The 23,360-nt window shown below is 47.3% G+C and overlaps 1 protein-coding gene across 1 annotated transcript; it reads left to right on the forward strand.

Moving 5' to 3' along the window:
* Positions 1-5,048: 5,048 nt before the first annotated feature.
* PDCD7 (programmed cell death 7) lies at positions 5,049-19,213 on the forward strand. The gene is made up of 5 exons (XM_073568848.1): positions 5,049-6,979; positions 10,718-10,856; positions 11,011-11,247; positions 11,602-11,689; positions 18,881-19,213. Exons 1-5 carry the CDS (start codon positions 5,132-5,134, stop codon positions 19,005-19,007), a joined length of 2,439 nt encoding a protein of 812 aa, XP_073424949.1. The 5' UTR covers positions 5,049-5,131; the 3' UTR covers positions 19,008-19,213.
* Positions 19,214-23,360: the final 4,147 nt, after the last annotated feature.

A 23,360-nucleotide genomic window follows, 5' to 3' on the forward strand; every position in this document is an offset into this window, starting at 1 on the left:
TCTGTGTGGGGGCACTAAGGGAACTAGTTCTGTGAAGGGGGCACTAGGCCTGTGTGGGGCACTAGTTCTGTGTAGGGGCACTAGTTCTGTGAGGGAGCACTAAGGGCACTAGTTCTGTGTGGGGGCACTAGTCCTGTGTAGGGGCACTAGGTCTGTGTGGGGCACTAGTTCTGTGTGGGGGCGGTAGTCCTGTGTAGGGGCACTAAGGGCACTAGTCCGGTGTAGGGGCACTAGTACTGTGAGGGAGCACTAAGGGCACTAGTACTGTGAGGGAGCACTAAGGGCACTAGTTCTGTGAGGGGGCACTAGGTCTGTGTGGGGGCACTAAGGGAACTAGTCCTGTGTAGGGGCACTAGGTCTGTGAGGGGGCACTAAGGGAACTAGTTCTATGAAGGGGGCACTAGGTCTGTGTGGGGCACTAGTTCTGTGAGGGGGCACTAAGGGCACTAGTCCTGTGTAGGGGCACTAGTCCTGGGTAGGGGCACTAGGTCTGTGAGGGGGCACTAAGGGAACTAGTTCTATGAAGGGGGCACTAGGTCTGTGTGGGGCACTAGTTCTGTGAGGGGGCACTAAGGGAACTAGTTCTGTGAAGGGGGCACTAGGTCTGTGTGGGGCACTAGGTCTGTGTGGGGGCACTAGGTCTGTGTGGGGGTGCTAGTTCTGTGTGGGGGCGCTAGTCCTGTGTAGGGGCGCTAGTCCTGTGTAGGGGCACTAAGGGCACTAGTCCTGTGTAGGGGCACTAGTACTGTGAGGGAGCACTAAGGGCACTAGTTCTGTGAGGGGGCACTAGTCCTGTGTGGGGGCGCTAGTCCTGTGTAGGGGCACTAGGTCTGTGTAGGGGCACTAGGTCTGTGTGGGGCACTAGGGCTGTGTGGGGCACTAGTTCTGTGAGGGAGCACTAAGGGCACTAGTCCTGTGAAGGGGGCACTAGGTCTGTGTAGGGGCACTAGTCCTGTGTAGGGGCACTAGGTCTGTGTGGGGGCGCTAGTCCTGTGTAGGGGCACTAGTTCTGTGTAGGGGCACTAGTACTGTGAGGGAGCACTAAGGGCACTAGGTCTGTGTGGGGGCACTAAGGGAACTAGTTCTGTGAAGGGGGCACTAGTTCTGTGAGGGGGCACTAGGTCTGTGTGGGGGCACTAGGTCTGTGTGGGGGCACTAGGTCTGTGTGGGGCACTAGTCCTGTGTAGGGGCACTAGGTCTGTGAGGGGGCACTAAGGGAACTAGTTCTGTGAAGGGGGCATTAGGTCTGTGTGGGGGCACTAGTCCTGTGTAGGGGCACTAGTACTGTGAGGGAGCACTAAGGGCACTAGTTCTGTGAGGGGGCACTAGGTCTGTGGGGGGCACTAGTCCTGTGTGGGGGCACTAAGGGAACTAGTTCTGTGAAGGGGGCACTAGTTCTGTGAGGGGGGCACTAGTCCTGTGTAGGGGCACTAGTACTGTGAGGGAGCACTAAGGGCACTAGTCCTGTCTAGGGGCACTAGTACTGTGAGGGAGCACTAAGGGCGCTAGTCCTGTGTGGGGGCGCTAGTCCTGTGTGGGGGCACTAAGGGAACTAGTTCTGTGAAGGGGGCACTAGTTCTGTGAGGGGGCACTAGTCCTGTGAAGGGGGCACTAGTCCTGTGAAGGGGGCACTAGGTTTGTATGGGGCACTAGTCCTGTGTAGGGGCACTAGGTCTGTGTGGGGCGCTAGTCCTGTGTAGGGGCACTAGTCCTGTGTGGGGCACTAGGTCTGTGAGGGGGCACTAAGGGGACTAGTTCTGTGAGGGGGCACTAGGTCTGTGTGGGGGCACTAAGGGAACTAGTTCTGTGAAGGGGGCACTAGGCCTGTGTGGGGCACTAGTTCTGTGTAGGGGCACTAGTACTGTGAGGGAGCACTAAGGGCACTAGTTCTGTGTGGGGGCACTAGTCCTGTGTAGGGGCACTAAGGGCACTAGTCCTGTGTAGGGGCACTAGTACTGTGAGGGAGCACTAAAGGCACTAGTACTGTGAGGGAGCACTAAGGGCACTAGTTCTGTGAGGGGGCACTAGGTCTGCGTGGGGGCACTAAGGGAACTAGTCCTGTGTAGGGGCACTAGGTCTGTGAGGGGGCACTAAGGGAACTAGTTCTATGAAGGGGGCACAAGGTCTGTGTGGGGCACTAGTTCTGTGAGGGGGCACTAAGGGCACTAGTCCTGTGTAGGGGCACTAGTCCTGTGTAGGGGCACTAGGTCTGTGAGGGGGCACTAAGGGAACTAGTTCTATGAAGGGGGCACTAGGTCTGTGTGGGGCACTAGTTCTGTGAGGGGGCACTAAGGGAACTAGTTCTGTGAAGGGGGCACTAGGTCTGTGTGGGGCACTAGTTCTGTGAGGGGGCACTAGGTCTGTGTGGGGGCGCTAGTCCTGTGTAGGGGCACTAGGGGCACTAGTCCTGTGTAGGGGCACTAGTTCTGTGAGGGGGCACTAAGGGAACTAGTTCTGTGAGGGGGCACTAGGTCTGTGTGGGGGCGCTAGTCCTGTGTAGGGGCGCTAGTCCTGTGTAGGGGCGCTAGGTCTGTGTGGGGCACTAGGTCTGTGTGGGGCACTAGGTCTGTGTGGGGCACTAGTCCTGTGTAGGGGCACTAGGTCTGTGTGGGGCACTAGGTCTGTGTGGGGCACTAGGTCTGTGTGGGGCACTAGTCCTGTGTAGGGGCACTAGGGCTGTGTGGGGCACTAGTCCTGTGTAGGGGCACTAGGGCTGTGTGGGGCACTAGTCCTGTGTAGGGGCACTAGGGCTGTGTGGGGCACTAGTTCTGTGAGGGAGCACTAAGGGCACTAGTCCTGTGAAGGGGGCACTAGGTCTGTGTGGGGCACTAGTCCTGTGTAGGGGCACTAGGTCTGTGTGGGGGCGCTAGTCCTGTGTAGGGGCACTAGTTCTGTGTAGGGGCACTAGTTCTGTGTAGGGGCACTAGTACTGTGAGGGAGCACTAGTACTGTGAGGGAGCACTAAGGGCACTAGTCCTGTGTAGGGGCACTAGTACTGTGAGGGAGCACTAAGGGCACTAGGTCTGTGTGGGGGCACTAAGGGAACTAGTTCTGTGAAGGGGGCACTAGGTCTGTGTGGGGGCACTAGTCCTGTGTAGGGGCACTAGTTCTGTGTAGGGGCACTAAGGGAACTAGTTCTGTGAAGGGGGTACTAGGTCTGTGTGGGGGCACTAGTCCTGTGTAGGGGCACTAAGGGAACTAGTTCTGTGGTGGGGGCACTAGGTCTGTGTGGGGGCACTAGGTCTGTGTAGGGGCACTAGGTCTGTGTAGGGGCACTAAGGGCACTAGTTCTGTGAAGGGGGCGCTAGGTCTGTGTGGGGGCGCTAGTCCTGTGTAGGGGCACTAAGGGAACTAGTTCTGTGAAGGGGGCACTAGGTCTGTGTGGGGGCACTAGTCCTGTGTAGGGGCACTAGTTCTGTGTAGGGGCACTAAGGGAACTAGTTCTGTGGTGGGGGCACTAGGTCTGTGTAGGGGCACTAGGTCTGTGTAGGGGCACTAAGGGCACTAGTTCTGTGAAGGGGGCGCTAGGTCTGTGTGGGGGCGCTAGTCCTGTGTAGGGGCACTAAGGGAACTAGTTCTGTGAAGGGGGCACTAGGTCTGTGTGGGGGCACTAGTCCTGTGTAGGGGCACTAGTTCTGTGTAGGGGCACTAAGGGAACTAGTTCTGTGAAGGGGGCACTAGGTCTGTGTGGGGCACTAAGGGAACTAGTTCTGTGAAGGGGGCACTAGTTCTGTGTAGGGGCACTAAGGGAACTAGTTCTGTGAAGGGGGCACTAGGTCTGTGTGGGGGCGCTAGTCCTGTGTAGGGGCACTAAGGGAACTAGTTCTGTGAAGGGGGCACTAGGTCTGTGTGGGGGCACTAGTTCTGTGTAGGGGCACTAAGGGAACTAGTTCTGTGAAGGGGGCACTAGGTCTGTGTGGGGGCACTAGTCCTGTGTAGGGGCACTAAGGGAACTAGTTCTGTGAAGGGGGCACTAGGTCTGTGTGGGGCACTAAGGGAACTAGTTCTGTGAAGGGGGCACTAGTTCTGTGTAGGGGCACTAAGGGAACTAGTTCTGTGAAGGGGGCACTAGGTCTGTGTGGGGGCGCTAGTCCTGTGTAGGGGCACTAAGGGAACTAGTTCTGTGAAGGGGGCACTAGGTCTGTGTGGGGGCACTAGTTCTGTGTAGGGGCACTAAGGGAACTAGTTCTGTGAAGGGGGCACTAGGTCTGTGTGGGGGCACTAGTCCTGTGTAGGGGCACTAAGGGAACTAGTTCTGTGAAGGGGGCACTAGGTCTGTGTAGGGGCACTAGGTCTGTGTAGGGGCACTAAGGGCACTAGTTCTGTGAAGGGGGCGCTAGGTCTGTGTGGGGGCACTAAGGGAACTAGTTCTGTGAAGGGGGCACTAGGTCTGTGTGGGGGCACTAAGGGAACTAGTTCTGTGAAGGGGGCACTAGGTCTGTGTGGGGGCACTAGGTCTGTGTAGGGGCACTAAGGGCACTAGTTCTGTGAAGGGGGCGCTAGGTCTGTGTGGGGGCGCTAGTCCTGTGTAGGGGCACTAAGGGAACTAGTTCTGTGAAGGGGGCACTAGGTCTGTGTGGGGGCACTAGGTCTGTGTAGGGGCACTAAGGGCACTAGTTCTGTGAAGGGGGCACTAGGTCTGTGTGGGGGCACTAAGGGAACTAGTTCTGTGAAGGGGGCACTAGGTCTGTGTGGGGGCACTAGGTCTGTGTAGGGGCACTAAGGGCACTAGTTCTGTGAAGGGGGCGCTAGGTCTGTGTGGGGGCGCTAGTCCTGTGTAGGGGCACTAAGGGAACTAGTTCTGTGAAGGGGGCACTAGGTCTGTGTGGGGCACTAGTCCTGTGAAGGGGGCACTAGGTCTGTGTGGGGGCACTAGTTCTGTGTAGGGGACTAGTTCTGTGTGGCTGCTCAGAGAACTGGGATGGTGATGAGCCTTACTGAAATTGAATGATGTGCAGTAATCACTGTACTGAGCTGCAGTGCGGCTCTCCCGCCGCCGGATGTCACTTCTGAGCACGTCTGTTTTGATACAAGGCAGCGCTTCCTCCTCTCCGCACGGTGTCGCTGTCGCCCATTCCGCTGCCGCCTGTCGCTGCTTTGCCCGCTTCCTCCTCCCCACTTCCTTGTTGTCATGGAGAGGAGGCAGCTGCCGCCGGTGGCCGGGACGTGGGATAGGCCCCATTATGGTGACTTCCCGACCCAGGGTCCTGAGAGGTTCCCGCAGTATCCGCCATTACGGAGCGGGGCTCAGCAGCACGGAGAGCCGCGTCCCCGGGAGTACTATCCGGACGGCGGAGCACAGCGGGCCGGCCCCTGGGAGATCCGGCCTCCGTATGATGCTGGGCCGCCGGACAGAGCCGCACAGGACGGGCCGGAGCAGAGAGCGCAGTCCACAGACAGCCGGGGAGGGGTCACACCGCAGGGGCCGCTACCTCCGGGAGGTCCCCCTCGGCCGGCCGTTTTCCCACATGGGGGCCCGAGGCCCGGCATACCTCATCCTCCGGCGGCGGCAGGGCGGACACAGCACATGGGGCCTGGCACCCTGCACAGAGCTGGCGACCACTATGGCAATGGTGGCATAATGCACCCCCCAGCTGAGCCCCCGCTGTATCATGGCACATTACAGCCCCCACTGGGGGGAAGACCCCAGCAGTGCTTACCTGCAGGTCCTCCAGATGCAAGCAGCCGGGACCCTATAAGCCAGTCGGGGCCGCATCACGTATCTGATCAGCTCCCCAGGTATTCGGAGGGGTCCCCACCTAGAAGCGAGCGCCCTGATTTCTATACAAGTGGTCCTGGAGGTTTCCGAGGTCCAGATCCAGTATTATCTCAGTATTCTCATAGCGCCGGACAACCTGCAGGTTTCCAGCGTGACGGCCCGCACAGCGGAAGTAATCTGCAAAGTGAGGGGCCGCAGCCCAGTGTGTCCTGTGGACCGTCCCAGCCTGGATTGTATAGTCCAAACACCCCTACTGTACCGAATGCCTTCAGCTACAGGGCGCCTCCCCATACAGGGCCAAATGCCTTCAACTACAGGGCGCCTCCCCATACAGGGCCAAATGCCTTCAACTACAGGGCGCCATCCCCGGGCATCCAGCCTGCACCCACGCAAAGCACTCCGTATATTGAGAACCCACAGCAGGGCTTCTGTCATTTACCACCAATGCATGGACATCCCCCCAATCCTTCCTATGCTGCCCACCCACTGGTAGGCGCTGCTGTTTTTTGTGAATCAGCTGAGGGTGATTTGGGGGTCCCTAGTGCTCAGGGCCACACAAATCTTCATCACCACCTTCTAAACCAGCAAAGTCCGGGTCCTCTGATGCCTTCAGGAATGGTTGCTGGTGGCAATTTTGAGCGTGATGCACCTTTTCTTTTTCAGCATGGGATACCAGATGGACGGAGAGACCCAAACTTGTTGCTGCAGCATGGTGGCCCATTTGTTTCTCAGCCCACCCCGTATATTCAGGATAGCTTCATGTGTTTGGACAGGCAGGAATGTGCAATGGAGAAAGGTGGACCTGAAGAGAAAGACGTCTTTGGGCGTTGGCTGTCCAGCTTCTTATCCTGTCGGAGAAAGGAACCTCCATCCAAGACTACTGCGGTTCAGGCGCACTCGGTAGCAGAAGCACGTGAGCTGCTACACAGCGCCCTTCGATTGGTATCCCAGCTGGACACCTTGTGCCAGGCTTTGGAAAGTCATGACAAGGGAGGAGAGCCATGGACACGCGATTATGAGAAGGCAGCAGATATTCGGGTAGATTTGGAGAAGAAACTGAGGAAGCTGGAGAAGCCAGGCTATATCCAGGGAGTCAAGAGGAAACTAGATCTAGTACACAAGAAAAGGCTTCGCTGGCAGCGCAGGAGACAAGTAGCTGAGGAGGAAGAAAAGGAGGCCTTGGAGCGATCTGCGGAAAAGGAGGCTAGGATTGACTTGTGGAGGATGCAGTGTATCCAGAAAGTTGAGGAGAAGAAACGGGTGGGTGTCTGCGTAGTGTTTCCATTCTCGGTACCTGGTTTAGTGAAAATAGGTTGGATTCAGATACAGCATATTTGTTGTAGAACGTTGTACAACTGGCAGTCTGTCCATCTCAGTGATGTAGTTTGGACAGTAAGCACATGGATTTCTGAATGCCGCCATCCAGATATATAGGATCATTATACAAGATTTCTGCTGCATTTGAGCAGGAGTTATCTAAATCTTCAGGAGTGCACAATTTCCATTAGGCTAAGTTCACACGTAGCGGAATTCCTGCCGAAGTTACCGCAAGAATTCCGGATTCCATTCCACGGGAAAATTGCATTTTAAATTCCCACGATTTTTCCAGCGGAAAAACTAGCAATTTGCAAGCGTAATTAGCTTGCAGAATGCTAGCGTTTTCCAAGCGATCTGGAGCATCGCTTGGAGAACTGATTGACAGGTTGGTGACACTCGTCAAACAGTGCCTATGCAGCATCAGTAGTAAAAGATAGGATGTAAAAAATAATAAAAAAAAATTGTTCTCACCTTCCGGCGTCCCGCGCGGCCTTCCCGACTCCACGCTCCCGGCATCTATCGGTCCCAGTAATCCTTTGCGCAAATGACCGCGAGACGTCGCACTTCCGCGACGTCATCGCGAATAACAGCGAGACCGCGACGTCATTGCGGCCATTCTTGCAGGGGATTACTGGGACCGGAAGATGCCGGGAGCGTGGAGAGAGGCGGGAAGGCTGCGCGGGACGCCGGAAGGTGAGAATAACAATATTTTTTATTTTAATTCTATTTTTTACAGGGATATGGTACCCACAGCCCGGAGGACAGTCTCCTCTCCTCCGGACCGTGGGTACCATCCGCAAATGTTCTGCTTACTTTTCGCATGGTGGACACAGCCACATGCGGAAAGTAAGCAGAACAATGCATTCCTATGTGGGCGGATTCACCGCGATTCCGCTAAATTAATGAGCATGCTGCGTATTTTACCACGAAGCGATTCCGCTGCGGAAAAAAAACGCAGCATTAGCACAGCATTGCGGAATCCCATAGGATTGTATGGGATGCTTATTTTTCGCGTTTTAAAACCAACGCAAAAAAAAGCGACATGTGAACGCAGCCTGATTCCTGGCCTCCTGCTTTCCAGAGGGCTGGGGTAGGGGAGTACTTCTACTTGATAGTGCAAACCAGCAACATAGACGTCCTGCTATCCGCACTGTGTCCTCTCTCATGCAGCAAGCATGGGTAGTTTTGCATCTGCAGCATCGGAGGAGCGCAGTGGTACCCAAGCTCTATTGGTAAGCGCAGCACTCCTTGCCTAGGACACTGGCCTTCGCTGATAGACTACCGGTATCCTATGCAGTAAAGAATAAAATGAAAAAATCCCTTTTTAAATTGCAGTTTATTGTTTTAACAATCACTTTGCAGTTGTAATCATTTATTATGTCGGGAAGAACCCTTTAAGTCCGATTTGAACAATTAAAAATGTTTAAGAGCTAGCAATGACCTGCTGGAGGGCCACGCTGCACTAGGGATGTGAGAGTTTAGCCCGTTACTTCACTTGCTATTTTGCCTTCCTCTGCTCTCCAAACAGTATGTTACAATAGAACTCCCCTTGTAGTAACAGTCGCCCAACCTAAAAATTGTAGCCCCCGTTCCCAATTTCCTGTAGTGTTTCTCTGCCGTAGAACCGGAGAGAAATTCATTATTCCGTGCACTTTGAAATCGCTGTCCGTGTAACATGTTAGGATAGATTTAGCTCTGCGGTTAGCGACCTTAGACATGGTCAGTGAGTGTATTTGGTAGCCGCTGCCTTTTATGTATGGCAGGGGAAATAAGTATTGGACACGTCACCAATTTTCTAAGCACGGATGGTTTCACATTTGCGGATGGAGGGCTGCGTACTTCCTCCGTGAACCACCGCCGCACCTCCGGTCAGCTCCGCCTATGCATGCGTTCTGCATGCGGCCTGAGTACCTATGTTTAACATGGGTACGCAGGGCCATGCAGATGCCTCCGCATGCGTCGTTTTGACGGTGCGACAACCTGCGCCGAACGCAACATGTTGCATTTTGTTGCGGTCGCCGCACTGTCAACACAACGCATGCTGAGGCATCCGCATGGCCCTGTGTACCCATGTTAAATATAGGTACTCAGGCCGCATGCAGACATAGGTGAAGCCGACCGGTGGAGGTGCGGCGGTGGGCAGAGCTTCACAGAGGAAGTACGCAACCCTCAGCAGCACCTCCATCCGCAAATGTGAAACCAGCATTAATGTATTTCTAAAAATTCATTACTTTTTCCCCTGTGTCATTTCTCATCATTACACAGAACTCAATTTATGGACATCTATAGTTTGATTTCTTCGGCTGTGTGGATTTAATGGGTTGATACCGACATCTAGTGAGAATTTCATGCCAATAGCACCTTTAGAAATATATTTACTTAGGAAATCGGTGACGTGTTCAATACTTATTTCACACGCTGTATTATAGAGTTGCTTGTTAAAGGGACCCTGTCAGCAGGAATGTGCTTAGTAACCTACAGACACTGACAGGTCGGCGCCATTATACTGATTAAAATGTTACCTTGGCTGATGAAATCCGTCTTGTAGTTGTTGTTTAAGCTTAATTTTCAGTTAATGAGATTTTTGTTCTCCGAGGCGACCTGTGGGGGGTTCTTTATGTGGTGCTCTGCTTTCATATGCATCTATATGGCTTATGACAGGTCACTGATCCATCAGGGATCTACCTCCTATTTTACATATTTCATATAATATTGTGGACTTAGAAAAAAAAATTTGCAGCCAGCAAAATGGCACTGGCGGCGGCTGCACAGTAGCATGTATCTCACAGCTAAAGCTCACAGCTGGGGTCTGTTATTCTTAGGCTGGTAAGGGGCCATGGATATAGGGCCCCCCCAGCCTAAAAACAGCAGCCCGCAGCTGCCCAGAAAAGGCATTTTGCCATCCGTGCTGCAGCATGTTTTGCCCACGGACACACGGGCCGTGGAAACACACTGACATGTGTACAGACCCATTCATTTGAATGGGTCGACGTGTATACATGTCTCCGGTATTTGTGAAAACTGTCAACACACGTACCGGAGACATGGACGTGTGAAAGAGGCCTTAGGCTACTTTCACACATGAGTTTTTTGCCGTCAGACAGGATCCGGCTATTTTTAGAAAAAACTGATCCGGCATAAATTTTGGAGAACTGTAGAAATGGATCCGTTTTTCTGCCGGATCCGTCTAGCAGGTTATATCTGTTTCCTGGGGGCTGGCCAATTGGATCTGAGCATGTGCAGACTTCAAAAAACGGATCTGGTGGCTGGATCCGTCTTTTTCTGGATCCGGTGCCCATAGACTTTCATTGTGGCAAAAAGCCGGAAGCGTCGCATCCGGTGCTTCTGGCTTTTTCGCCGGAGACAAAAAAACGTTACAGTAGCCGTTTTTTCCAGACGCTGGAATGAGCCAAATAGCCGGATCCGGCAAAAAACGGACAAACCACAATGCCATCCGGCGCTAATACAAGTCAATGGGGAAAATCCGGATCTGGCATTGCATTTCGCCGGATCCGGTTTTACAAAAAAAAGCCGGATCTTGCCTGACGGCGCAAAACGGATGTGTGAAAGAGGCCTTACTATGACTTTTCTGCACAATCATCACCTATTTTATGTTAGCATGAAAATCTCTTCTTGATTTTTCTTGTGACTTTTGTTTTATCCTATTCTTGCTCGTTGCAGGAACGAGAGCTGAAAGCCGTTGCTGACTATGTACTGGGGGAGGTGAGGAAGAAGCAAAATGATGTAAAAAAAATGCTCGATGTTTTAAAGTCTTTGGAGAAACTTCGTAAATTAAGAAAAGAAGCTGCTGGAAGGAGAGGTAGGAGGGATCTAGGTCTTTGTGAAGTTTCTTTTCTTAGTCCTTTCTTAAGATAGGCAGATGACACCTTAGAAATATTTCATTAATTGTTTGATTGCTCTGCACTTAATGAGCTTCTGTTCCAACCGATCCTTAATCACAGCTTTATTTCCAGGTGTCTGTCCACCACCGTCCGCCGACGAAACATTCACAAATCGCATAAACAGGCTTCGTACGATGGTTCACAAGCGAAGTGCATTATACGACGCAGAAGAGAAGACTCTGAGGGTCATAGTGGAAGGAGAGCAAGAGGAGGAGCGGCAGAGAGCGAAGGACAAGAGACTGAAGAAGGAAAAGGAGAAAACATTGCAGAAGCAGCGAGAGCTAGACTGCATACTGTTTGGTGACGCAGGTCGGTGACTGTCAGGCCTCTTACTCTTTGCACGGGGATTTTTTATTTTTTTTTTCCCTTCCTGCCTGAAAATACACAATTACAGTCATTTCTTTCACATCTGATCTTGAGTGAAGTTTTACATTTGTATAGTCAATAGTCAACAGAAGATCAGCGAGAGGGTCAAATATTCTTTTGGCAGGACGTTGCATTATAGCAGAAATATGCATTGTAATATGGGATAACCATGGCTGTTCTAGCAATTATGTCAACAATATTGTATTCCTTATTACAAAAGATCTCTGGTAACAAGTATCAATGTATGATGGCGTTTGTATTGGGACCATCTCACTCTCATGTCTTCATTTATCTTAGAGTCTCTGCCCAGTCTGCACCCTCTGCAGCCATTTCGACAGTATTACCTGCAAGCTGAGCACTCTGTCGTGTCCCTCGTCCAAATCCGGTGAGTCTCTTAGACATTACATATAGTGGCACATCCTTATGTGCAGGGCTGTGGAGTCAGTAAGCCAAACCTCAGACACCTCAATTTCCATGACTCTGACTCCACCAAAATGGGCTCCGACTCCATGACTCCCACTCCAGAGCCCTGTTTATGTGCCTAGACTGGCATTGGAGATGTGGTTCACTGTTTTTTGTTGCAAGTATTGACATAATCTGCATTGAATGGATCCTACGTGGACCCAGCACATAGGCATCAAACACGATTGGCGTAGTAATGGTGAATACGTTGAGTGAAATTTTAGGTTATGGGTGTTTTATATGTTTTGGTTTTGACACAGGTCATGGAAGGCCCTGGTTATCATTATACCTTGTTGCAGGGAATCTACCAGACAACGTTCTGTAGGATAAAGTATTCAAATCAGCTCTCGTCCAGAAGGAAGAAATCGTTCTAACTTCTGCTACCTATAGATAGCTACCCTTAAAGTCAATGTCCAACCCCTAGTAGGGAACTTGACAGCAGGTGTTTGCTATGTAATCTGAGAACAGTATGCTGAATGGGGTTAAGACATATATTTCAGCGATGTGTCATTTATTAGGCTGTGTTCTGTTGTTTCCATACAATGAATGTTTTATCATCAGGAGATTATGACCATATCAATATTGAACTGCAGTGCATGTGAGCCCTGGTCCGACCTCCTCTGATAAAGAGCTCACGGTCAGTGTACACAGAAAGCTGTAGTGGTGTGGGCTGGGGCAGCTTTCATTCTCCATCTAAAACTCTGAACTGTGGCACCTAGTAAACAAAGTGATGCATTGTTGGAATCACGGTCTTTTTTCCTATACTATGTGGCTCTCAGATGACGTAGCAAAACATTTCCCACATGTCTACTGTACATCAGCCTCAATTTTGAAACATAATTTTTTTTGTTAGAACGTTATATGGGTTAGAAATTGACCAGTGATTTCTGATTTTTCCATCAAAATTTACAAAACCATTTTTTTCAGAGACCACCTCACTTTTTCTTTTTTCTTTTTTTTAAATTCGTTTATTGAACTTCAGGACATAAAAGATGTACAACATACAATTGGCCTATGATAATAAGCATTTTTTACAGAGCATACATGTTTCCATCCACTATAAAATATAGAGCCGAAAAATTGCACATTCTTTTTTTTTTTTTTTTTTTTTTTTATTTAAATACAAGATAGCATGTACATAACATTCCAAGCATGCGCAAAGGACAGTTGGCTATTCATTGTAAAACATGTATATCGATCAAATCTCACAAGCCTTTAACATATTATTCGGATAATGATATCTAATCAGAAATTCCTAAACTACAACTACCACTATATCAACTAATATCTACTATTTCGCAGCCTAGTATCCTACAGCATATTATCTCGTATGTGATGTCTCAACCTTGCAGGGTAAGATGAGAGGAATTCCACCTCCCAGATCTTTTCAAATTTACCCTATTTATCCTCTATTTTGGTATAACGTGCGCTCGTATGGAACAAGTCGAATTCACCAAGTCAATCCAAATTTTAAGGGAAGGGCATGAAGTTCCCATCCACCGTAGTGCCAGTACATTCCGTGCCATAAATAATGTCTCACGCAGGAAGACCCCATTTTATCGATCCCTGACCTCCTCATCCCATACCCCAAACAAGCAGACCAGTGGCTCTAGAGGGAACGGTGCTTGTACTAGGGATGACAGTAATGATGTCACCTCTTTCCAGTAATGTAGGACAGTGGGACACTGCCATACCATATGAATAAAATCTGCATAAAAAAACAAATCTGAACTGAGAAAAGTAAGTTAATGTGTATGCACAATGTAAGTGCATATTAACACATGACCATTAACCAGAGAAAACAAAAAGCAAAAAACACAAATATCCTGAACTAAAAAGTAAAAAAAATTAACTGCAAATAATGCATAAAGGTAATAATAATAATAAGGGTATTTAGTAAACATAATTTTGATCAAAATAATGTACAAGCCATCCCGCCATGTCACGGCAACCCTTGTGGGACAGTCCCTACTCTAGTATTTAAAACCTTTTCACTTGCCAAGTGACGTGAATGTGAACAAGGATCGAGCGGCTGAACCACTAGTAAAAGCTTAGGCCAGACAGCCGCTCGATCCGCTGGGCGTATAACTTCTGGGCAGCCAACCACTCAATCCTATTGCCACTAGTTTGGTTAGATATATATGTAGTCTGAGTCTTTCAATCGTCGCTCCATTTCCTCATCCTCCCTTGAGGTTACCTGCTTAATATAAGAGATCGTGGAGGACAGAAAGCCCCTCAATTAATATCTTGAGGATCCGGATGAGACGCGATGAAACAGTGCAACTGATGGATTGTTCTATCGGGGGACACTATTAACTTTAACCAGAAAGGATTTAACTTCCAAACTATCCCATTGTTTAATTGTCCATATTTAAGTTTAAGAATGATCGGGCTATGGTCTGAAATCCCCCTACTGCCATGCTCTATGTTATGCACCCACATCGTCAGACCGCTGGAACCAAATATGTAATCTATGCGCGACAGAGAGCGTTTAGTGGACGAGTGACAGGTATATTCTCTTAAGTCAGGGTGATGCATCCTCCACAAATCCAGCCACCCGCCCTCCCCCATAAACAGCGAAGTTGTAGTCAGCGGAGGCCCCCCCAGTCATTCCATCATCCAATCTCAATTTATCAAGGCAGTTGTTCATAACCATATTGAAATCTCCCATACAAATAACATCCGCATCTGGATAATCCAGGGCAAACCTCATTACCTTCTGAAGAAGGGGCATACTAGCCGGAGGGGGGTTATAGACACATAGGACTACATATTCCCTGGCATTTATCATGCACAAAACAAAGCGACCTTCAGGATCCCTCTGGGTCTCTTTGGCTTCCCATCTAACGTCTCTATGCACCAACAGTGAAACCCCTCTCAGTGTGGAATGCATGAACAGACCATTGTACCGAAGGCTTCTGCACGCACCGAACTGTATCCCTGGTCAGGTGCGTCTCCACCAGGCCCACAATGTGAGGGTGATAGTGTCTAACCTGCGAGAAAACCTTAATCTTTTTCCGGGGAGTTTTTATACCCCTCACATTCCATATCATACATAGCAACTCAGACCCCATGTTTTACTCTGCTGAATATGGGGCATATCATTACCCAGGTAAAATTAAGAGACATCACCTAAAGATGAAAACTGTCGTTGGCTGCGAATCTTACCTAAAAAGCATATAAAACCACTATAGAGAAAAAACAAAGTAAATAAACAACAAACAATATGGGAGCAAAGTCTTATACTCCCGTCATGAAGCAAACAAGGGGATACCATCATTGAGCACAGTGTCCGGTATTGTTGGTAATTGGACGCTTGCGGATAGAGCTCCAATCAGACCATTAATGCAAAGGTACTGACTAGCAATATATGCACTAGGATTCCTTTGCAGCAGACCCTTTGTGGGACCGTAGCCACTCAGTCGCCTCCACTGGATCCGTAAAAAACAGGGTGGAACCCTCATGGACCACTCGAAGCCGGGCCGGATAAATCATCGAGTACATAACATTCCTCTCCCGGAGACTCTTTTTGACCTCCATGAACTGTGCCCGTTGTTTCTGAAGTTCCATGGAGAAGTCTGTGAAAATTGAGATCGTGGCGTTGTTGAACTTGATGGAGCTTTTTTGCCGTGCCAAACGCAGAGCCACATCTCTGTCCCTGCAGTTAAGGAGACGTGCCAGAAAAGGTCTAGGTGGGGCTCCAGGAGGAAGAGGCCTAGTGGGGACTCTGTGGGCCCGCTCCGCCGCAAATGTTGGAGAGAATTCATCTCCCAGAGTAGTTTTGAGCCAATCTTCCAGAAATTGCTCCGGGTGTTGACCCTCCGAACGTTCCGGGAGCCCAATAACTCGGATATTATTCCGACGCATTCTGTTCTCCAGGTTTTCTGCTTTTTGCCTCCATGCATTCATAGAGCCTGCCACTTTTGTTAATTTGGCTTCCATAGGTGTGATGGTATCTTCTACCTGGTTTACCCATGTCTCCACCTCCGTAATGCGGCCCCTCATGGCTTGCATATCTTGTCAGAGACGCCCCACCTCAGTGTACACGTCTTCTATCTTCCCAGTTAGAGATGTCCTGGTTAAGGAGATGGCCTGCATCAGTTGTTCAGACAAGGTTAATTCCTCTTGGACCACCTCACATTTGAAGTGACTTTGAGGGGTCTTTATGACAGAAAATACCCAAAAGTGACATCATTCTAAAAACTGCACCCCTCATGGTGCTCAAAACCACATTCAAGAAGTTTATTAACCCTTCCGGTGCTTCAAAGCAATTAAAGTAATGTTGAAGGAATAAATGAAAATGTTAATTTTTCCCACAAAAATGTTGCTTTAGCCCCAAAGTTGCATTTTCCTAAGGGTAACAGGTGAAATTGCGCCATAAAATTTGTTGTGCAATTTCTTCTGAGTACGCCAATACCCCATATGTGGGGGAATACTACTTTTGAGGCACAGGGCTCGGAAGGGAAGGAGCGCCAATTGAATTCTGGAGCACACTTTTGGCTGGAATAGGTTGCAGAACACATATCACATTTGAAGAGCCCCTGACATGCCAAAACAGCAGAAATCTCCACAAGTGACTCCATTTTGGAAACTACACCTCTTAAGGAATTCATGTAGGGGTGTAGTGAGAATTTTTGAGCCTCGTGCGGTTCACAGAATTGTATGACATTGAGTCAATGGAAAATTACCATTTTTTCCACTAGAATATTGCTTTGTAGTGAGAATTTTTGAGCCTCATGCGGTTCACAGAATTGTATAACATTGAGTCAATGGAAAATTACCATTTTTTCCACTAGAATATTGCTTTGTCTCCAAGCTTTTAATTTTTAAAAGGGATAATAGGAGAAATTGAATGATACAGTTTGTTGTGCAATGTCTCCCGAGTACGCTGATACTCCATATACTTTTGACGCACAGTGCAAAGCTCAGACAGAAGAATGACATTTTTACCACTAAAATATTGTTTTAGTTTCAGATTTTACATTTTCACAAGGGGAAGTGGGTAAGCATGGCATCACAATTTCTCACACGATTTCTGCTGAAAGTGGAAATACCCCATATATGGCTGTGCAGTGGCTGTACAGTACTGCTTATAGCCATAAGACGAGACTTAGGAGGGATGGAGTGCTATTTGACTTTTGGAGAATTATTGTACAATAGTTTGGGCTTCATATACAGAGCCCCTAAGTGCCAGAAGAGTAGAATCTCCCTTTATTTTGGAATTTACACCTTCTCTAGGAATTTATATACAGATGCAGTGATGATTTGACTCCATGGATGAAACAAGTAGCAGTGGATGTTGCCGAGTGAAAATTGCAAATCTGCCATTGTAGTGCCTGTACATTGCAGTGCCCAGTACGTTGTGCCTACCTTGTGCTTCTGGAGACATACCTGAAAATTGGCGGGCTGTCATCACAACAGAAATGCCAAACATGTGGGCGCTAAATGTGGTTTAAGCATACTAGGGCTCAGAAAAGAGAGGGGGATTTGGGAGCGCAGAATTTTGTTGGATTTTTTTGGGGGGCGAGGTGCTCTACGCTGAGCACTTAAATCGGTGTTTCCATCTAAATTTCCGAATGACGTGATTCAGATGAATGCCCTGAGCGATTCAATCTATATAATGAGGCAGCTGAGTTACTCTGGACTCCGTCTGGCCCCTGTCAGCGGTGTCTTTTCAGAGGTGAACAAAACTGTGGCGGACCATGATTTTATGCGCGCTTAAAAAGACAGACACCGCCGGATCACAGGTCAGATGGCGTCCCCAGTGTCTCCATCCGCCTCATTATAGGGGATTTTCCGCCAGTGGTTCCGTCTGAATCACGTATTTCAGAGTTTTCCATGGAAACCCTAGCGTAAGCGTAGAATGCAGGATAAAAGGGAGCCAAGCCTTGCTGCGATCTTTGGGAGGCAGAATGAACAAATCAGCAGCAGGCGAAGAATTGGTTTCATTTTTTTTTTTTTTATGTTCCTTGTGCAGTATAAGTGATTAAACATGTTTGGGCACATAACATTTTTTTTTATCTTTTTCTATTTTGATTTTTGGGAGGCAGATTGAATAAAAAAAACAGCAATTCAGTATTTGGGTTTTTTATTTTTTAAATGCTGCTCTCCGTGTGGTAAAATTGATAAGGCAGCTTAATTCTTGGGTTAGTATGATTACATCCATACCACATTTATATCATTTTTTTATGTTGTGCCGCTTTTACACAATTAAATCGATGTTATAGAAAAAAATTGTTTTTGCATCGCTGTGTTCTGAGAGCTATAACTATTTAATTTTTCCACTGATGGAGCTGTATGGAAGCTTGTTTTTTGCCGGACAAATGACCTTCTCAGTTATACCATTTTTATTTACATTAGTCTTTTGACTGCATTAATTCCATTTTTTTGTTCAGCAGTATGATTATTGGTTGGATCGTTCCGGACCCAGGGATACCAGATATGTGTACTTTTCTGGTTTATTTTTGTTTTTGCATAAATGTACATATTTATGGGTATAATATTTTTTTCATGTTATTTTTAAAATATTTTTACAATTTTATTTATTTTTTTTACTTAGGCTCTCTATGGGACTTTAATTTTTATTAGTCTGATTGGTGGTATAATGCATTGCAGTGCATTATACCTGTCAGTACTGCACTGTCAGAAGTCTCTTAGACAATGCTCTCAACATGGTCTAAGAGGCTTGCCGTAGCTGGCGGACCCGGAGGTTGCCATGATGACGATTGGTCCCTCGTGATGATATTATGGGGGCGTCGATTGGACTGGAGAGGGGGCTCCCATCCACCTATTTTACAGTTGATATCACTTATGGCATTTATGGGGTTAAACAGCCATGGATGGTGCGGGCACCACTCCTGGCTGTGGACGCCTGGGCTCGGTAATCGCGCAGGTGCAGCTCTTGTGCCGCTCACAATTTCCATGATGTACCTATACCTCATCGGTCGAGAACCTGTATTCAACAATGACATATTGGTACGTCAAGTGTCGTAAAGGTATTAAAGACACCTAAGCAAGTTCTAGTTCATTTAACATTTTATTTACAATACAGTTTAAAGAAAATAAAGCAAAACTTTTTTGTTCAGAAACAACATTTTCACCGTTTTCCTTTTAGATGCGAGTGGGATCAATTCTTGGTTCCCCCTGACCATCCTGATGGCAGCAGTATTCCCCGTGGATGGGTTGTTCCCACGGCCCCCTGTAATGACACCTGGGCGACAGCTTTGAAACAATCGGATTGAAGAGCCCAGTGTTATATGACGTGTTGCTCATCTCTCAGGACAAGCGGGTAAGCAGGCAGTCTGTGGTGGTGCACGCAGGAGGCATCTTTCAGGCTGTGCTGCTAGTGAACGACATTACTGCAGGGTTGTATCTTTTGTTTTTGAATAGGATGCAATAAAATGTGGAAACTATTTATTTTTCAGATTAAATAAAAAATTAAAGCCTATTTGTAAAGTGTCACTGTCATGTTTTGTATGAATACTGTGCACATTTTAGAGGAACAATGTCATTCAGACAAACCGATAAAAATCCCGTTCTTACCCACTCACATACTTGTTTTGTCACAATTTACAAAATGCAGTCAAAAGTATGTGGACATTCAACCATCACACCTGTATGAGCTTGTGACATCCCATTTTGAAACCATGGCTCATACCCCTCAGAAAAGCCTTCCATAAGATTTTGGAGTGTGTGAGGGGGATCTCTGTCAAGTAAAGAGCAATTGTGAGGTCGGATAGTGATGTTAGACCAGAATATCTGACTCCCTGTGGGGTTGTAAGATGGGGATAAGGTCACTTATTAGGGGGAATTTAAGGCTTTAGCAGCAGTTTTCTTCTGAATATGCCCACAAATTTTGTTACTTATTCTTGCACAAAAATTAGATTTTTCTTTTAGGCAGTTCTCGCACTTTTAAAATGTGAGAAAATATCTGTACCCCCAGCCAGATTTATAAATTGCAACTTTTTTTTGGAAAGTCACAAAAAGGTGTGATTATAATAATAATAATCTTTATTTTTATATAGCGCTAACATATTCCGCAGCGCTTTACAGTTTGCACACATCATCATCACTGTCCCCGATGGGGCTCACAATCTAAATTCCCTATCAGTGTGTCTTTAGAATGTGGGAGGAAACCGGAGTACCCGGAGGAAACCCATGCAAACACGGGGAGAACATACAAACTCCTTGCAGATTTTGTCCTTGGTGGGATTCGAACCCAGGACTCCAGCGCTGCAAGGCTGCAGTGCTAACCACTGAGCCACCGTGCTGCCCTTCTCACTCCAGTTGTATTACAAAGTTGGAAGAATTCACTGACACATAAAGAGGACTTAGGCCGGTTTCACATTTGCGGTTGTGTCCGCAGCGTTTCGTCTGCATCCATCCGCATGCGTCATGCGTACCTATCATTAACATGGTGTACGCATGGACATGTGTTTGCATGCGTTCGTCTGCAGATGCGTACGCATGCGTCGTTCCCAGGGGTGCGGCATGGCCCGGAAAATGCAACATGTTGCAATTTTGGGGGCGTCAAGCATCCGCGGCCATATGCATGCGGATGCTTGCTGACGGAGTGCATCAAAACAAAGCATTACAGTCTGGGAGCGCAGGCGTATGCAAGCACATGCTTACGCTTTGTGTTTGCATACGCAAGAATTTACATAGACACGCCCATTGGGTGTGGCTTGTGTACATTCAAAAATACGCCGAGAAAATAGCACTTGCCAATCGTCCGCAAACGCATTCATGCGTTTTTGCATGCGGTTGCGGACGAAATGCTGCGGACACAACCACAAATGTGAATCTAGCCTTAGAAATAAATGCTCCAAAAATTAAAAAAAAATCACCAGAAAAAGGCAGAGATGCTTACCTGCCAAGGCCTCCAAATAAATGCACTATCAGGGTGCAGTGGACACGATTAAAGATGGCAGCAACACAGGTGCAGTAATACCGATGAGACAATCACTCTCAACCTACCAATCCATGGAGGGGGTGATTGGTTTATTAGTGCACAAAAGATAATCTGTATGCGGCGTTATTCACACACAGGTGATGCAGAGCATCTGGGTTACAGCCTAGTAGTGACGCCCATACTCTTAGATCAGGCAGGCTGCCCAGTGCTAGCCAAAATATATCCTGTGTGAACAGAGGCCACAATTTACAGAGCCATCTGGGCCCAACTGCACCTTGAAAAATAAAGTGCAAAAAATACATCTATATATGTGAGGTATTAGTTGATGATATGGCCAAAATATGGAAGCTCGCAACCCACGTCAAGGGTCCCCACGTTTGCGAGTCCTATCACTAAACATCAAAACAGTTCACCGACACTAAAAGAGGACTTAGAAATCCTACAAAAAATTTTATTAAAAGGCAGATGAGATGCTTACCTGCCCAGGCCTTTTGTGCACTAGTATACCAAACCACCACCCCCTCCATGGATTGGTAGGTGGAGAGTGATTGTCTCATCGGTATTGCTCCACCTGTGTTGCTGCCATCTTTAATCGGGTCCACTGCACCCTGGTAGTGCATTTGATTTGGAGGCCTGGGCAGGTAAGCATCTCTGCCTTTTTTCTGGTGTTTTTTAAAAAAAAAAAAGGTTGGAAGAATACAATTGTCCAAAATGTCTTGACATGCTGAAGCGTTATGATGCATTAACATTACCCTCCTTTACAAATAAGGGGGCCTCTATGGGGCGTTTTTGGCTGCCTTGATGAGATGCATCCAATGTAACAAGTCAAGCACATTTTCCTAAATTAGAATTTATTTTTTTTCAAAATTGATGGGATACTTTGATGCAATATGTGCATGATAATGAAGTCTTTTTAAGATGCTAGTACTGCGCTGGCGGATGATTACAGGGGTAAATCCTGCTTACGGATTCACTTTTACAGTGGGTTGATACTTAAATCTCTGAATAGCCCGGTATAATTATTTTAGGTTCTGTGTATAAGGACCTACAGCCAGTGCTGCAGCCTCTCATGTTAATGGGCTGTGCAATCTAAACATGACACGTATGGAAAGTCCACAAACTTCATTACTGCATTCAGTTTTTTTACTAAAGAAAAAACTACAACCACATCATGCGAATGTCGCCTAAGGCCTCTTTCACACTTCAGTTTTTTACAATCAGTCACAATCCGCCAGGTTTTGAAAAAAACGGATCCTCAGTTTTTTTTTGAGGATCCGTTTTTTTCCCCATTGACTTGCATTAATGGCGGATTGTGACGGCTTGCTGTCCGTTGCATCCGTTTTTTTTGAGGATCCGCCAAAAGTTGCTGTCCGTCACCATCCTCAAAGATTTCAAAACGGAGCTTGTAACGTTTTTTTCTCTGGCGGATCCTCCAGACACTCATTTAACCCGAAATTCTTTCTGGGTGCCGGACAAAAAAACTCTCTCTCTCTCTCTCTCTCTCTCTCTCCCCCCCCCCTTCCCGGCCAGCAGTTCCATTATATTTCCTCATTTTCAGGATCCGTCTGAAAACGGATCCTCTGCCATCCGTTCGCATCAGTTGACAACGGATCCGCTTGTCTGACTTTTTGGCGGATTTGAACTGATGCTAAAAAACTGAAGTGTGAAAGAGGCCTTATGTGTGCATATCCCTTCGTAAGGCTTAACTAATTAGTAACTGGACCCTATTTGAAATTTAAGTTCACTCCAGGGAAATATGAAATTTGTCACCAATATGGACATATTTCCCTTAACCCTTTTACGACCTTGCGATTTTCAACTTTTGTGCTTTCGTTTTCTGCTCCGCTTCATCCCAGAGCCATAACTTTTACATTTTTTCGTCACTATAGCTGTATGAGGGATTGTTTTTTACAGAATGAATTGTACTTTTAAATGACCCCATTCATTTTACCATATAACGTACTGGAAAATAGGGAAAAATTCCAAGTGCAGTGAAATTGTAAAAACAAAAAGTGCAATTCCACAATTTATTATTTTTTTTTTTTATTTTCCATGTTCACTAAATACTAAAATTGCCCCAACATGCAGTTTTTTTTTTGTTTGTTTTTTTTAAGTGGGGAAAGAAAAATCCAAAATTTGTAAGAAAAAAAGGCTTGCGTCACCATTTTACGAGACTTGTAGCGTCTCCATTTTTCGTGATCGGGGGCTGGGTGAGGGCTTATTTTTTGCGTGCCGAGCTGACTTTTTTTTATTGGTACCATTTTGGGGTAGATACATTGTTTTAATAGCCTGTTATTGCATTGTGTTGCAAACGTAGCGCTGGAATTTTTTTGTAGTTACCCCAATTAGCGATCAGATTAATTAACTTTATATTTTGATAAATCGGACATTTCTGAATACAGCAATGCCAAATATGTTTTTTTTTTTTTGTTTTATTTTGAATGGGGCAAAAGGGGGGGTGAACTTTTGTGCTTTTTTTTTTTTAGAAAAATATTAAAAGATTTTAAAACTTTTTTTTTCTTTTTTACTGGCTGCAGTAGTCCCTTTTAGGAGACTTGACGCTGCAATCATTTGATCGCCTGTGCTACACATAGCAAAGCTTCAGCTAAATGTCGCTGTCCGTGATTGACAGCGGCATTTAACTTAACATCCGCAGGTGGATCTCGGATTCTCCCGCGGCTGT

Source organism: Dendrobates tinctorius, unplaced genomic scaffold (assembly GCF_039654945.1).
Source record: "Dendrobates tinctorius isolate UK_male_01 unplaced genomic scaffold, ASM3965494v1 ptg000022l, whole genome shotgun sequence".
Classification (NCBI taxonomy): Eukaryota; Metazoa; Chordata; class Amphibia; order Anura; family Dendrobatidae; genus Dendrobates; species Dendrobates tinctorius.